The sequence below is a fragment of the Pongo pygmaeus genome, chromosome 11, assembly GCF_028885625.2.
Source record: "Pongo pygmaeus isolate AG05252 chromosome 11, NHGRI_mPonPyg2-v2.0_pri, whole genome shotgun sequence".
Classification (NCBI taxonomy): Eukaryota; Metazoa; Chordata; class Mammalia; order Primates; family Hominidae; genus Pongo; species Pongo pygmaeus.
Genome location: NC_072384.2, coordinates 134,557,482 through 134,574,990, shown reverse-complemented (window position 1 = coordinate 134,574,990; position 17,509 = coordinate 134,557,482). Strand labels below are relative to the sequence as shown.

At 42.7% G+C, this 17,509-nt stretch overlaps 1 protein-coding gene across 1 annotated transcript in view; it reads right to left on the bottom strand.

The window, feature by feature from the left end:
- The window catches only part of TRPM8 (transient receptor potential cation channel subfamily M member 8), a 91,970-nt gene that overhangs the window by 24,817 nt on the left and 49,644 nt on the right, over positions 1-17,509 (bottom strand). Inside the window, exons 17-20 of the mRNA XM_054478856.2 lie at positions 13,781-13,872; positions 11,135-11,276; positions 9,857-10,028; positions 7,204-7,381 (exon numbers count right to left, since the gene is read on the bottom strand). Of these exons, the coding sequence (XP_054334831.1) occupies positions 7,204-7,381; positions 9,857-10,028; positions 11,135-11,276; positions 13,781-13,872 (584 nt within the window). The remainder of the gene's footprint in view (positions 1-7,203; positions 7,382-9,856; positions 10,029-11,134; positions 11,277-13,780; positions 13,873-17,509) is intronic.

Here is a 17,509-nt window from a genome sequence, read left to right as displayed (position 1 = left end):
TCTCTCAAGTCAGTCCGGGACTCAGCCAAATAGACATGAGGGTTCTCCAGAGGGGGGCTCCTAATGGAGCGATGCTTCCACCTGCTTTCCTAAAACAATGTTTATATTCTGTAGACATTGTTTTCAAATTCTGTAAAGGGGAGACTGAACTCTGCAGAAAAGGATTTTCTGGGCCAGCATGTGCACACCCCCTCAGCAAAGCAAGCATCGTAGCAGCTTAGAGACCATCTCTCATGCCCAGGGTCTCACCCGCCCCATCTGAGATGGTTCTCAAAGTCTCCTTGACAACCAGTGGCCATCTGGTGTTGTCCCTGAGAGAATTCTGCAATTTTCCCTTTGTGCATCTCCAGGGATATCTTGTACCCTTGGCGTCCTGTCCCTGGCAAACACCCAGCTGGCTGGAGACGTGCAGTGACAGCTGAGGTCCATCTCCTGAAACCAGCTGAGCACCTTCAGCTGAGCAGGAGAGGAGGAGGAAGGAGAGGCCATGCAGAGGGACAGTGGCAGTTCAGAAACTCACTGAGAGTGGAAATGGTACCAAGAGGGAACAGACGTTTAGAATTCAAATCACTTTGTACATAAATGAAGTCCAGAAGTACCTTAAAAGAATAACACACCATGACCACGGAATAGGATGACTAAATATTAAGAACATTTATATCATTCATCTTTTGTACAATGCATCATAATACTAGATCAAAAGGAAAAATGGCATTTCAATAACTGCTAGAAAGTCTTCTGGCAACATATAACATCCTTTTCTGATTAGGAAGAGAAAGAGAAAGGAGCTTAATAAACAAAAAAGAGGAGGAACTTTCCATGACATGATAAAAAGAAAAAAAAAAGAAAAGTAATTTAGTAAGGAGACTCGTTCCAGAATAAATAAGGAAAACTTTAATAACCTTCCTATGTACCAAAAAGTAGTCACTGAAAAAATATAATAGAAAAAGTACCTTACTTTTTTCCCCCCACCATAAGTGGCTGGAAACAAATTAACAAGGAATCTGCCAGATCCATATGAAAAAGACCATAAAACTTTACTGAGAAATTATATATGTTTGAATAAATGAAAATCATAGCATTTCTTCTCAATAGTAAGATGCCAAATTCCCTTAAATGATTCTACAAACCTAACATCACCATAATAATATTCACAAGAATTTTTGGGGGAAGGAGAAAGAAGAAAGAATTCACAAGATAAGCCTTAGGCTCCTCTGTACAATTAAATATACAAGAAATGCCAGAAAAGTTTTGAATAAGAATAATGAGGGAAACTTGTACAACAGATGTTAGAATGACTAAAAAAAAAAAAAAACTTCAGTAATCAAAGCCATTTGGTAGTAAAAACCAAAATACAAAGACAGATCCACAGAACAGAATGCAAAGTCTGCAAAAAATTCACAAGGAAAAAGTAGATGCTAAAACAATGGCAGAATTTTCAAATACATTCAAATACAAGAAACTTGTCAGCTAACTTCCTATCAGATGGACACCTCCTCCAAACTTTGTGTAGATTTCATGCATTTTCCTTTGTCGCTCCTTCCCCAGCACACAGGCAGTATCTAGCCAGTACTGCCCCATGGCCCGTGGTGACACTGACTTTTTGCTCTCTCTGATGCGCTGGTGTGTATGTTAAACTGTGTAACACATTCTGGTTCCCCTCTCATTCTGCAACATCAAAAAAGTAGATACAAAGCCAACAACAGCCAGCAGTAAGAGATGACCAGAGATTGGATCGCACTCATTTTGGAATTGATAATTCAGGTTAGTATATTGCTAACAGAGTAACCAACTAAGACTGTGCCATATACTTGCATGAAGACCCATGACATTTCTCTTCAACTTCAGGAAAAAGTCCAAATTCTTTAATATACCATAAAAGAGTCTCCATAACCTAGCCCCTGCCTACATTTCCACCCTCCCCGGCTGCTGATTTCCTCCCCAGACTAACATTATCTCCCCTGCTTCTACCGCTCCTACCAACACTCGGGGCTCTGGGTACATGATCTTTCAAGCAAACATCACCTCCATCTAGCCACTGCTGCAGATCCTAGGCTCCCCCAGCCAACAATCTCACAATTAATAACTCCCTTCTCTGCAAATAGCCTCTCCATGCTGTTTGTATTACATTATATTATATATATTATATTCATATGTTTCCATGTCATCTCTTTCCTTAACAGCAGGGACTTAACCTTTCTCTGCCTCCCACGCCTTATGTGTAAAATGGCAATAAGGCTGCACCTGAGGCAGGTTAGATGAGGTGGTCAGAGCCTCCCTTGACAGAAAACAAGAAACTTGTCAAATTGATGAAGAGAACAAACCGCCTAACAGTGCACAGACCGCATCCTGAGCTCGTGGTTAGAACATCCTACAGCAAAAAGGCAGGAGCAGAAGAGAAAAATCCCCACATTTGTACAAGCACAGAAACCCGTGAATAGTGTCCTTGGGCTGACCTGTGCTCATTATAATAGTAAAAAACACACCCCCGGGTGGAGATTTAAAATGCTTATAAGACATGCGATGGATGTACTAGCATGTACAGCCACTGCACATGTGGGCCTAAGAAACCACTCCTAACATGCTTAATAGCGGCACCCCTTCCCACCCCTTCATGAATAATCATGCAAATTTCCCATAAAGGGAGCTCCCCCAGTATTAGACAGAGCTGTCTTGCCTTTAAGCGGCCCGTTCTGACCAGCTGCTAGAGTGTTCTTTGGCTTTGCAATCAACTCTCTTGCTTGCTTTTGCTTTTGACTCACTTTTCAAATTCTTTTCTGTCCCGAAGTCAAGAACCTGAACTAGCCCACCGGCTACACACCTACACAGAAATGAGTAATAATTAAATGAGGCGACCCCTGTAAAGCACTTGAACTTGTGCCCAGCATGGGAAAGCTTCAATAAATATTAGCTATTGTTACTATTACAATTATCTGCACTCTTCTTTCTATTCTTTTCACCCCAATTCAATAACCTCCCTTAGACTGTTCACACAGCACTCAAACCTTTAGTTTGTATCAGGTCATTATTTTCTTCCTTCTACTTTTCTGCATGTTTATATTACTCCTAAGATCTGAAAAACATTTTTAGAAATTGTTCTACAGCAGGACATGTTTGTCGAGTCCTTTTCAGAACCGCATGGGGTGAACTTATCTTCAGGACACAACGCTTATAAATGCCCTAGCTCCTGGTAAGTCGACCTGGAGTCATTTACTGACTTTAAATTCACTTCCTGCCTCTGATAAGCCACACAGGGCCTGTGATCGATAATTTTAATGTAGAATAATCACAGATGTTCACGTCCATTTCCTTTCTCTGTTGAATACCATCTAGAGAGCACTCTAATACTCCTTCAGAATTCCCAAAGGTACATTTGCATTGCAGTTAATAAGGTTGCCATTGTGTATGGTTAAGCTTTTAAATGAGTATTTTGATGTGGTGCCAGGGAAAGGTCACAGCCTGGGGCCATCTGCTCACAGAATAAGCCCTGAACAACTTTAACAATGATCAGAAACAGTGTTCCAAGGATTTAACCTAAGGATAACAACACGGCGTCTCTCGCTGTTCTGGCGTTCCCAGACAGGTATTAGCCAGGAAAAGGCCTCTGGTTTAAGCCGGAGCTAATCAAGGAGGCTCCCCAAGGACAGGGATGTCGCAAGCTGTCACACTTAAGCACTGACTGGGGCAACAGTAGGATGTGATGCAGTGGCTCTGGCCTCGTGGGGAAGAGACCTGAGTTAAGCCAGATAACGCGCGGCCAGGACCACAGACGCTGAGCTGTTGGGACTTCATCCCCTTCACCTGAAAGTGACAGACGAGGCTCCCATCTTGCTCAGCTCCAAATTCAATCATTTCATTATCAAAATGCAGGTAATGGATTACAAAAGTGCCACGGTTCTCATGAATGGCTCCTTCAGACAGCTCACGTGCATAGATTCAAGAAAGCTCTAAATACTTTACAATGTGCCTCGCTGAGATTTACCAAGTTAGCATAACTCAAAGGCCATGGCTTTAGGAGCTGTTGGTCTTTTTGTTTAATGTCTGTAAATATAGTTAGTGGTAAGTTCTTACAGGACTATCCAGTGTAGCTATGACATCTTATCACTGCAAGGAAAAGCCTGAAGCCATCCCACTTCGCCCTCGCCTTTGCTTCAGGTTTTGGGATTGGTCTGCTTTTTCTCCCTCTCTGGTGGAGACATAATCACCCATAACCTGCTGCTTCTCTCTGCAGCTCAGATGTTGGCCCCTCTGACGTTTGGACACCATTTGGACATCATGACATTGGCTGGCTGCCTGTGAGTCAGACAGGCTTCTGGATCCCCAAGTCCCTCCCTGCCACCAGCTAGGTGGTGAGGGAGAGTTTCACCCTCCCTCCTTAGGACCATGTGGAACTAGCAGTCACATAATCTTCATGGTCCAGGCACCTGGCACGGAGCAGATGTTAAACCTTTACGTGATGATTCTCTTGCTGATTTGTTACTCACCACTGGTGCTTCTCAGTATATAATACACCAGGAAGCCAAGCTCCTAACTAATAACTAAATAATGAACTAAACATGGGTAAGAACCCATTTTTTTCATTCATTGAATAAACCCACAAAGTGCCAGGTGCTGAGATGGTAGGCACAATCTTCACCCTCCAGAGTTCACCATTCTCAAGGAGAGAAGGTTGTTACTATGCAAGTAAAAGAGTACCATAGGTGCTCAAAGAGTCTCTGTGTGACGTGGGGAGGCCATCAGGTACAACCCTGGCAAAAGATGATTCCTGGCTCTGTAAAGGGCAAGCAGGAATTGGGCAGGAAGAGAAGTTCGGGATGGAACAGGCAATCCAGACAGAGGACAAGTATGTGCAAAGCATCAGGCATAGCAGATCACCCTGTTTAAAGAGGAGCATATGGGAGGCCTGCCAGGGGACAGAGAGCAGGGGATGAGCATGGTGGGGAAGCTGAGAAGACTGAAATTTATACTGAATGCTGTAGGGAAATACTGAAATCCTTCCAGAATTTTAAGCAGAACAATGACTGTGTTAGTCCATTTTCACACTGATGATAAAGATATACCCAAAACTGGGCAATTTACAAAAAAAAAAAAAAAAGAGGTTTAATGGACTCACAGTTCCACGTGGCTGGGGAGGCCTCACAATCATGATGGAAGGCAAGGAGGAGCAAGTCATGTCTTACATGGATGGCAGCAGGCAAACAGAATGAGAGCCAAGTAAAAAGGGTTTCCCCTTATAAAACCATCAAATCTGATGACACATATTCACTACCATGAGAACAGTATGGGGGAACCACCCCCATGATTCGATTATCTCCCACCAGGTCCCTCCCACAACATGAGGGAATATGGGAGCTACCATTCAAGATGAGATTTGGGTGGGGACACAGCCAAACTATATGGGTGACGTTTTAGAAACATCACTTTTGGTCACAGTGTAAAGAAGACTGGAGTGGACTGGAGACGGACATCTCTGGACACTGGGAGACCAGATGGCCATACATTTCTCAGCCCCTTTGCTATGTGACGTCCCCAGAGGTATGTGCTTCCACACAGCTCTGCTCAGGGGGAGGCCACTGGCCAAATAAGGCAGGTGACCCTCATCTGTAGTCCTTGGGCATCTTGGAATCTCAGGGCTCTATTTGACAACTGTCTTTTCCTTATATTCTTTTCTAAATTATGAATGTAATGTGTGATCATTGTAACCAGTGAAGTATATATTTGATTTTTGAAGTCCATGTTTTTATTGTTAGAAAACAGTATTATGCCATAAAATTAATTTGCAATTTGTTTTTTATATTTAAAAAATATCATTCTTTCAAGTTAATAGATACAGATCAAACTTTGTCTTTTAAGAGTGGCATAATATTCTGCAGTGTGGATACAGCACACTTTCTTAGCCTTTCCCTAGTGATAGACGTCAAATAGTGATCTAATAAACATCTTTGAACATACATCTTTAGGATAGATTCCCAGACGTGAGAGAGTTCCGACAGAGGTTTGCATGTTTTTCCTTTAATAACTATTTTCGAAGTACTTTCCTAAGAATGGGAAGCGAGTCAGGTTCCCAGTAGCAATGTCCATTTCCCAGCATCATCCCAACACCAGAGACTCCCTTTAACTTTCGTTCATCTGCTGGGTTTAAAACAGCATTTCATTGTTTCCATCTGAACTTTCCTGTCCACAAGATTAAGTCCTTTTTTATATGCTTATTGGCCATTGGACTTTTCTTTCTCTGAATTATTTATTTTCTCTGACAAGTTTTCTATGGGTTGTCTTTCTCTTATAAATTCACAGGAGCTCTTTCTATATTAGGAGATAAAAGCCTTTGTTCATTATATGCATTGCAAACATTTCCCCTAATTTATCAGTTATTATATAAAACTGTTTTATATAATCAAATATGTTTATCTTCTCATTCAGAGTTTCTAGGTTTCTGGTTTTGAATAAAGAGTTCCCTTCCACCCAAAGGTTTAACAGATCATGTATTAAATGTGCATATTTGTTGGTTAATTTTCTTTCTGACCGTGATGGGATTTGTGCACTTAAAATGCTGATATACCTTGAAGGAACAATATAAAACCAAGGCTCTCCCACTGAAACTACCACTGGGGCTCTTTGAAACCCTCCTAAGAAAGATGGAGAGGAAATGAAAAACATCATTTTCTAAATATGTAAAGGAGAATTACCAATATTATTCCCTCCAACCTCATCAGGCATGAGCCCTAAAGGAGAGTCACTCTCCAGTCTCTGCTCTTTGTATTCTGATTTAAACTGAAAAATTTAAAACAGTAATTAACTAAAGTCTGAGTCCTGTAAATCCTAGAATCCATACCACTGAGCCCCATAACATATAAGGCACTTTGGAGATGAGTTAAACTATATTTCCGTCACCAATGAGTGATGTTGTTACTAACCTCAAGAAGCTCCAAAGAGCTTGCTAAATGGATGCCAAATATGCAGTCTGGATTTGATGAAGATTGTCACAGGTGCTTGTCTTCAGTGTCAAATAAACTCAAGGCACAGCTTATATTTTTAATATGGTCCCTTTAAAAAGGCCCCACTCCCTCTAGTCCACCAATCCTCCAAAAGATCTCTAAAGTATGTTCTTCAAGGGTGGGACCTTTGCGATGCTCCCAGCACCTCCAGCCTGGCATGGGGCTTGGCCCAGGGTGGACATCAGTGAACATGTGACTGAACACATACCCAAACATGGCGACCAGCAGGTTGACCAGCAGGATGTTGGTGGATAACATGTAGATGCACACCAGGGGGATGGTGATCCACTCAGGGAACCGGGGCAGGTTGTGCTCATCCAGCTCCACGCACAGTGGCTTGGACTCATTCCCAGTGAAGGTGCAGTGGGCAAAGTCATACGTGGTACCTGAGGATGTATAAACCAACAGGCAAAATGAGAACCCTCTGGAGGGGTGAGAGCGATGGCATCCCCAGGGCCACAAGAACATGGTGGTCATGAAACGTCTTAGACCTTCTTCTAAGGCACTTTATCCAAACAAGTCATAGTCCTTAGAATCACCTGTTCATCCACTCAATGCATATTTACTGAGCAGCTACTAAGAACAAGGGGCTTTGTTAAGATCAAGATAAAAGGAAGGGCCAAGTGAACATGTTCTTTGCCCTCAAGAACGTTCCAGCCTCTTTGGATAGGCAGATAATCAACCACACACATTTAAAGTCTCAGCCCATGTAAAGTGCTAAGAAGGACACGCACAGTGCTCTGAGAAGCATAAACTGAGACAGCTCATCCAGGAGCAGCTTCCCAAGGAGGAAGGGTCTCAGAACTGAGAGCAGAGGATGAGCAGCAGGAACATGAACTAATGGGGAGGTTGGGAGCCTAGAGCACCCCACAGAGGCAACAGCATGTGCAAAGGCCCTATGGTGGGGGCAGGGTGGGGGTTGTAAACATCAGTGGAAATGGGAGAATAAGATGTGCACTGAGCAGACATATTAACTTTTTACATCTTTTTTTTTTTTTTTCAGATGGAATCTCGCTCTGATGCCGAGGCTGGAGTGCAGTGGCACTATCTCGGCTCACTGCAACCTCTACTTCCCAGGTTCAAGTGATTCTCCTGCCTCAGCCTCCCAAGTAGCAGGGACTATAGGCGCATGCCACCATGCCCAGCTAATTTTTGTATTTTTAGTAGAGACAGGGTTTCGCCATGTTGACCAGGCTGGTCTCGAACTCTTGTCCTTAGGTGATCCACCTGCCTCGGCCTCCCAAAGTGCTGGGATTACAGGCATAAGCCACCATCCCAGGCCTATTTTTAAAATCTTTACACTGAAGTGATGGGAAGCCATGAGGCTGTTTTAAGCAGATGAATGACACATCAGATTCCTTTTTCCAAAGAATCGCTCTGGCTGCAGCACAGATCAGAAGGGGCTCGAGGGGAAGGAAAGTGAGGAGGTTGTGCCTAAGACACAGGCAGGCCAGTGATGAGGATGGCTTATGGGGTGGCAGTGGTTATGGAAAAAACAAATTTCAAAAAAACATTTAGGAGATAAAAATCAACAAAACTAGTGGATGAATTGAATAGAGGGGAATGAAATCCAAGAAGGTGTTAAGGATAACAATGAGGCTTCTGACAGCTCTGTTCACACAGCTGTGTGGATGGTGGCAGCAGACCTTCACAGGAGGGCATTGGGGGAAGTTTGGGTCTGGAAGTGGGCATCAAGACCCTTTCATTAGGATGTGCCAAGGTGCGTCTGAGAAATCTCAGAGGAGGGGACAGTGGGTACAAACATCTGGCCTCTGAGAGCTGCTCCATGCCAGAGATCCTCATCCGAGTGTGTGTGGGGTCACGCCGGCCAGTGAGAGGCCCTGTAGAGAAGATGGTGCTTTACCAGTTGTGCCCATGAAACAGAGACAGCAAAATGAAGTCACTTCCCGGGGGCACACAGCACATGAGTGGCTACCCTGGATCTGAACCCCGCCTGCCAAATCCTCTTTAGATCCCCATGGAACTAAAATGACGGACGTGGAGGGTTGTTATGAGGACGAAATGCGTCTGCTTCTGTAAAGCGGCAGGCACAGTGTGCAGACTGGGCGTGACAATACCAAGGTGCCTTTCCACCACTGCAGGGGAAAACAGCTGTTTCTAAGGTCTTGGAAGAGGCTTCAGCAGATGGGGCCAGAGAGACTTATGAGGCCAGGAGGATAACAGAGAAAACAACAGGAATGGAGAACTGTGACCAGGAGGAGCAGGCTCTGGCTCAGGGAAACCATCAGGATGGTTTTATCGTGGCAGGGTAGGAAATGACAAGCCAAGGCTATTGTCAGCATCCTAAAGATGCTTCAGCCCGTCCATCCAAAACACACACAATTTACATAGCCCCTCACTTTCCTTCTGTAAATCGGGTGTGGGCAAATTAAAACCATCTGTGCCACCATCAGCCTGCCTCCAAAAACCAGTTGGCAGTGGGCTAACGCACACCAGAAGTCTAAATTCCAGGTTCCAATGTGGATTTTCCAATGTTGCTCTTTTTGAAAGAAATGGGAGCCCAGTCACTCTGTTATATCGATGAGTACAACTCACAACCCTGGTTTCTAAACTAGTAAGTCTTGTTGCCTTCAATTGCCACGTTGTTAATTGAAAATATCAGAATCACTATTTTTAAAAAGGTTTAAAAATTGAAATGTTGGGCACCACCTGCAAGGCTGATGTAAAATCTTGCTTAAGAGCAAAGAAGAGGTTTTGAGGAGTGAGTTTTTACTCTGTCATGTTGGACTCCATTTCACGTGCGTGCTTCTGAAGTGCAGTCTCCGAGGCAGCCCTGGGGGTTGGTTCAGGGAGCAAATGCCTCCTCCAAGCTGTTTCCACCTGAGCCAAGTCAGGCTTACCGTCCACGTCACTGGGCACCTGGCCGAACATGGCCAAGTAGGGCTCGTAGATGACTGAACGGAATATCCACCTCCAGCGCTGCTCATTCTGCCTAAGGATCCCTTGCCTGGCCACGCCGAAGGCCACCATCCACACCGCAAAGAGGAACAGGAAGAAGAACACGTCGATCAGCTGTCAGGGGAGGACAGGAGAGCGGAGTCAGGACCGTGCCCACAAGTCGGCAAGTCCCCCTGGCCCGGCCGTCCTCAGTGGACCATGGAGAAGAGCAGTGGTTCCAGGGTTCAGAGCATCTAAGTCACCCAGAGTTCACTGACTAATTGACAAAAGCAGTCATCATCATCTTTGGATCTTAAGACATCTGACTTCCAGAGTTAAAACCGGTTTGATGCATTTTTGCTTGCTGATCTCCAAACCAGCCCAGCAACAGCAGCTTTCTGAGTGGGAGCCCAGCTCTAGAGCAAAGGAGGAATCTAAGTTTTGGAGGACCTCTCTGTCCCTATACCTCATGATTTTGATACACTTTTAACTCCAAAATTATTTTTGTAGTTTGTTGGTTTAGACAAGAATGGACTGTTTAATTTTTTTTAAATTTTGTGCACACATAGCATGACTTCATGGTGACTGGTTGTCCCAGAAATGCTTTGAATTAAAACCACAAACTCAAAGAACCTCAGTGTTGGAATGGAGCTTCCAGATGAGGTCATCTCAATGCTCATCTGATTTAAAGACAGAAACAGTGGAGGTTTGGGTCATCTGGAAAACAAGTTTAGGAAAGCAACACCATCCATGTATAATTCTTTCTATTACGTGTATATAACAAGCCTGCTATAGCCTTTCCCTGTATCTATATTACACAGTTACATGATTCAGCTTCCAATCCTCACTATGCATCTAGCTCACTACTTGTCTCTAGACAAACATAGTCCTCCTTGGACTCAACTGTCTCCAGGTATAAAATTGGCATAAAAGTCCCTCCCCTGCCTACACTCTTAGCAAACTGTCAAGACTCAAATGAAAGTAACTTGTGAAGTAAAAAATCTAAGTAAGTATGAGGTTATTTGTTAACAATGCACTAAATGACACTGTTTGCTCCTCACAACCATCTTTCATTAAATTTTAACCTGGGAGAGGCCCCTGATGAAACACATCAAAGAAAGCAAATGTTACTGATGGTGAAATGCAGCAGTCGTTCTAAGGACAAAATCCTCCTATCAACCATTAAAAGAACTCTGGGCCCCGCAAGAAAAATGATGACTACAAATATTCTTGACTCTTACCATCCTCTGCAGCATTATAATCTTGGGTCCTAAGTTTCTGCTTACAGTAAAAATGTGGATCAATCTTAGAGTGAAAATAATGTAGTCCAGACAGAAAATGACTCGTCCAGAATACAAAGAGCTTTTATTAGAAGAGTGGAGCCTAGGGGAAAAAGAAGGAACAGAATTCATGAGATACTGACAAAACATTCCAAAGTTTTGTTTCTAAAAATAACCCAATTTCAAGAAGCAGGCAAGAGCTGGAAGGTTGAGTGAGTGAAAATAGGCCAGAAACACCACCCAGCAAAGGCCATGATCTTCTGCTTTCATGGACTCAAGTACAGTCAAGGACATGAAAAGACATGAAAAGCAAAGACATCTCACCAAACTGAGCTCTCAGAGGTTCCTGTCTCTTCAGCCCACCATCCTCACACACTACTGCAGGAACCTAACCGTGCTATTGCTAACTTCCCTGGCTCACAAGGCTTCTATAACGATGCCAATCCCCAGCCCACCCCCATGACCACTTGGGACTTCACCCTGCCAGCTTTCCCCTAATGAAACTTACCTCATTTACACCAGATCATTTGATTATCTAACCACCTGCTAATGTGCTCATTGAAAGCCATCTGTGCTTTCTAACTGGAGTGATCTAGAATCACATCCAACCAACTGTGGCTCAAATGCTGAAACCTTAAACCCAACCAGAAAGGGAGGCTATCTGAAGAGGAAATTGACGTTTTTACCCTATTCAAATTGGAGGGCAAACATTCATTGTAAACCATCTCATTCTGCATAAGTATAAATATGAATGGTTAAGATTCTTTACAAAATGACATCATTTGAAAGTACTACTCATATATAATTGTTAGCTTTATCTGTTTTAAAAAAATTGAAACAGGGTCTCGCTATGTTGCTCAGGCTGGTCTCAAACTCCTGGGCTCAAGTGATCCTCCCATCTCAGCCTCCCAAAGTGTTGGGATTACAGGTGTGAGCCACCATGCCCAGTTGCTAGCTTTATCTTAAAAGCTATTTGGGGATGACAGGCCAGTTAGGAGGCAGGCTAGGCAATGCGAACCATGGTTTGGGGCATACCCTAATCTCTCTACGAATGTGGAATACACATTGTTTTTTTGGTGGTAATTTGTGGTTGGTTTTTCTAATCCCACACTCTGGCTGTGCCATTGAGGAAATATGCTTGTAACTAGAAGGGCAGACTCCACAGCCAGCATTCAAATCAAAGTTAAGTGCATATTAGAAGATCATATGGCCCAACATGAAACAATACCATATGATATTTAACATTCTTAGCATCTTCTCCTCTCTCCTCTCATTTGACCCAGCAATCCCATTACTGAGTACATACCCAAAGAAAATAAATCATTCTACCAAAAAGACACATGCACTCATATGTACATTGCAGCACTATTCACAATAGCAAAGACATGAAACCAACCTAGATGCCCATCAATGGTGGACTGGATAAAGAAAATGTGATACATATACTCCATGGAATATTACACAGCCATAAAAAAAGAACATGGATGCAGCTCGAGGCCATTATGCTAAGTGAATTAATGCAGGAACAGAAAACCAAATACCATATGTTCTCACTTATAAGTGGGAGGTAAACACTGAGTACATATGGACATAAAGATGGGAATAATAAACACTGGGAACTCCAAAAGGGGGAAAGGAGCGAGAGGGGGCTACCTGTTGGGTACTATGCTCACCACCTGGGTTGGTTCAACATGCAAATCAATAATTGTGATTCACTACACAAACAGAATTAAAAACAAAATCTGTACAATCATCTCAATAGATGTAGAAAAAGCTTTCAATAAAATCCAACATCCTTTCTTGATAAAAAAAAAAAAAACTCAACAAACTAAGCATTGAAGGAACAGACTTCAAAATAGTAAGAACCGTCTATGACAAATCCACAGCCAATATCATATTGAACGGGCAAAAGCTGGAAGCATTCCACTTAATAACTGGAACAAGACAAGGATATTCACTCTCACCACTCATATTCAACATAGTACTGGAAGTCCTAGCCAGAGCAATCAGACAAGAGAAAGAAATAGAAGGTATCCAAATAGGAAAAGAAGAAGTCAAATTATCTCTCTTCTCTGATAATATGATTCTATACCTAGAAAACCTTAAAGACTGTCCAAAGTGTCCTAGAACAGATAAGTGACTTCAGTAAAGTTTCAGGATACAAAATCAATATACAATAATCAGTAGGATTTCTCAATTTCTATTTATTTCTCCCCATGATCAGGTGCAGAGGCTCATGCCTGTGATCCCAACACTTTGGGAGGCTGAGGCACATGGATCCCTTGAGCCCTGGCATTTGAGTCCAGCCTGGAAAACATGATGAAACCTCATCTCTACTTAAAAAAAAAAAATTCTCCCCAAAGTCTATAAGCACAAAGAGAAAAATCACGCATGACCCCTTTTAAATTACACATCAGTGGGAGGGGGAAGAGAGGGGACTCAACTTCATGCCAACCCAGCTGTATCTCTATAAAGCAGACACAATGGTCTTGTGTAATAATCTCTAATGAGTAATAGACTTCCCTTGGGTTTGAAATGTCTGCAGAGCTTTTCTCCACTTTTGTAGTCAAAACACAGAAAATTAGGAAAAGTGATGAGATTACTTACCGAAATACAATTCCTGCTATGAAGTAAAAAAGCCCCAGCGTGTCCATCACATTCCACAGGTCAGTAAAATAATTCACCCCATTTACGTACCACTGCGTACAGAAAGGGACAGAGAGGGACATCAGCAGCTTGGAAATATCAACCATTTCCAGATTTTTAAACGTCCACTCATTTTCTTCCAGGTCCTTTTTGAGCCAATGACGTGTTTGTTTATTCTTTCATATGCCAAGTGAGCCCTACCACATGCCCCACGCTAATCCAGGAGGATTGGAAAGTAGGTTGCACACTGGCTGTTCTGCTCTTCATGTCTGCTGGCAAAGTCAGGAAAAAAGGATTGATGTTTCCTCACCATTTTTTCAAGAGGAACCTGCAGAGGGTGAGTACACCCTCCACAGGCAGATGTAGACTGTCCAGCCACCATGTACAGTGGTACAGGTTGTGCACTACACAGTCCTAGAGGGTATTACTCATATGGTTGTCATCATAGATTTGTGTCATTACTGTAAAATTTTTCTGCCACATGGCAGTAAAACATCTTGATTAAAAGAAATCTTTTTAAAAAAAAATGTGCACATAGGTGCTGCATATAACATCTATAAGAACAGATGTGGTCACAGGAATGCGTGACAGGAACAGTGTGCCTCAGGGACCGATGTGTACATATTGGTCATGATTCTTTGGAAGAAAGTATATCAGGAAAACACTGAAACAAACAGAGTATCCTTTCTCTTCTCGCATTTTCCCGAAGAGGGAAAGGAGAAGATCACATCTGGATGGCTCCTAAATCAATCTATAACTTGGATTTGGGTAATTCCAGAGTGACCAGCTAATCCTTTCATTTGTCCATCCATTCAAATATATTTACAGAGAGGACACGGAATTCCAAACACCTGTGCCAGGCTCCCAGCGCACAGAAACATTGGATTAGGTGCAATGCTAATTCTCAAGGAATCTACTGTTTGGTGGGAAAGACAGATGTTAAACATGTTGAAAAGAAATGACACGAAGATCGGTATGGAGATGAGACCAAGCCCGTAAGTGAATTCACATAAGGAAACCAACACTTGTGCAAGGCAGGGAAATAACATCAAAGAAATGTCACCAAAGCAACAGGGCACTTCTTAATGTTACTAAATGAACTCACCAATAGGAGTCCATCTGATATTCAGATATTATATTTCCTACTTTGCTGCTGAAACCACAGCCTAGAGAGGCTACGGAACTCGCTCAGCAAGTGGCAGACCTCACGATTCTGAACCCGAGTCAGTTGCTTCTCCCCACATCACTCTGCTTCTTCAGATCCCACAGAGATCCTACAGTCTCAGATGTGGAAGGGATTCAAGACACATCATTAATTTCTCAAGAAGCATTTCCTTTCCTTCATTTATAAATTCGAACAGCAACTTGAGTGGGCCAAGGGGGTGAGGGCACTATGAAATCAAGCACCCAGGAAATGTTAAAATCCCCCAGGTTGGGGCAGCACCATGGGGTGTGTCAACAGTCCAGTCACCGTGTGAAGGCTAAACTCTCTCTTTTTTTAATCAGTACATAGGATGTTTATTGCAGCATTTTTGTTGCAGAGAAAAGCATAATCTAGGAAAAAGATGTGGTCCACCATTAAAGGAATATTGAATATACTACAATCATGTTTTTAAAAAGGAACAGAGTGATGTCATTTGTCTTGAAGAGATTTCCACAAAGTAAAAGAAAAAGCAAAATGTAGAAATGTATGGGAAACAGAATCTTGTTTTTGTAAAACAAAGAATGAAGAAAAAAGCCCCCAAACATACATATGCCTACCCTATTTCATTAAACCTCAGATTGTAAGAAATTGCAGTTTCAGAGATGTTAAAATGTGAAAAAAAAATGACATCTCAGATGTGATGTAATACAGTGTGTGTACATAGTACATGGACCAAATAAAAGCAGAAAGAGACACAGCAGTTTATTAACATAGCTTGGGAGGCCTTGTCTTTAGAGTAAAGGTTGAGAAAGTCCACAGGGAGACTAACAAAGAAGGGAAAAAAGGCTCAACTTAAAAAGCACACACACACACACACACACACACACACACACACTATAATATTCCATTTCTGTGAAATATGTGTGTTTACAAGAAACTAGGCTGAAAAAGAGATCTATGTCTAAGATTAACTTGCAGGAATGCCCATGAGAAATTCTAAAAAAAAAAAAAAGGCAAATTGTAGGGTGATGAACACAGTAGGATTCTATTTGGATAAAAACAAACAAAACACCTACAAATGTTCATATCTTTATGGGCTTGAAGAAGGTTGTGGAAGCTTATACTCTAGATCGGGCAGGATTATTCTTTGTGTAGTCCCACTTGTGATAAGCATTATTACTTTGTGATTTTATAAAACTAAATAAAATAAAAATGGACAAAAATTGAGGGGAAACAGATACATCTTGCCATATAGCTAAAATACAGTTGATATTTTCATTTGTGTTACAATTGTCTCTGCCAATAACCATTATTATCAGGACCATAATGAAGGATAAGAGATCTGCTACTGTATTGTCAACATTCTTGTCACCCTATTCACTCAGTTCAAACATTCTTTCTAGGCTCAGAAACCAAGGCAGGCTCCTTGGGGGAGGCCACAGGAGCTGTTCGCTTTGCTGGTGCTAGCAGCCCCAGGGACCCCTCACCAACAACCATTTGCTCTTCTGGTGCCTGGTAAGATAAGGGGGACTGGGAAAGGCCCTCCCTGCTGCTAGCTCCCCGCTTAATGCCCTGCTCTGGGAGGCAGGTAGGCACTGCCCCAGCCCAACCTCAGCCCGGGAGACTTTCAGAAGCCTGGCCTACATGAAGAAAGACATCGGAAATAGGTCAGTTCTGAGGCTCCAAGTTACCATCGCAGGGAGATAACATGTTTTTAAAGGAAAAGAGGCCTCTTCTCTCTGGGCAGAATGCCTGGGATGGGCTGTATTCATAAAATCCCAGGACACTATTTCATCATATCTGTCAGGATTTGGACATTCAACATGCCTCAAAATTGAATGGTGCCCTCCGTGAAGGCATGATGGGACTCATCCCATTTTAAATAAACATCCCCAATGTCTGTTTAACAGACCCAAGGATTATTTAGCAACTGTATTTGCACTTATTGACTGCCTCGTTTCAAAATTCCAAATCAGCATTTCGACATCTGCATTCAGGCAAAGGGACACAGGTACACATGGAAGAGCATGACTTTTTGACACAATCTAAATCAGACACAATCTAAATCAGGTCACACCCTGCTTGGGTTTTTTTTCCCCCCCTAACAAGTGTAAACTAGGTTAATTAAGACAGCACCAGGCCAGCAGAACTATTTCTTGGAGGAAAGCAATCCCATTTAGGATGGCAAATACATGAGTCTGCACACCAGAAGAGAAACAGCGACCCCGAGTGTCGGATTCTTTTAACTCTAAGAATCTCCATGGCTATGTTCCATAGACCCGTTCATGTCGCAGAATCAGAGTTTTAAGGCCGGAAAAGCCCTCGGATGGCAGAGCCACCTGGAACACACACTGCTGACCCTAAGCACAGGGCACTTCCCATACTGCTGCTTTCATACCCAGGATTGCTGAGTTAAAAGTGGCCCATTCAAAGATAATTCTTAAAAATAACAAGAAGAGATACTTAGTAAGCATCCCCCCATATCCAGCATCACCCACAATGAAGGCAGACAGAATAGGTAGAGGTCAGCCAGATCCCCACCCTTC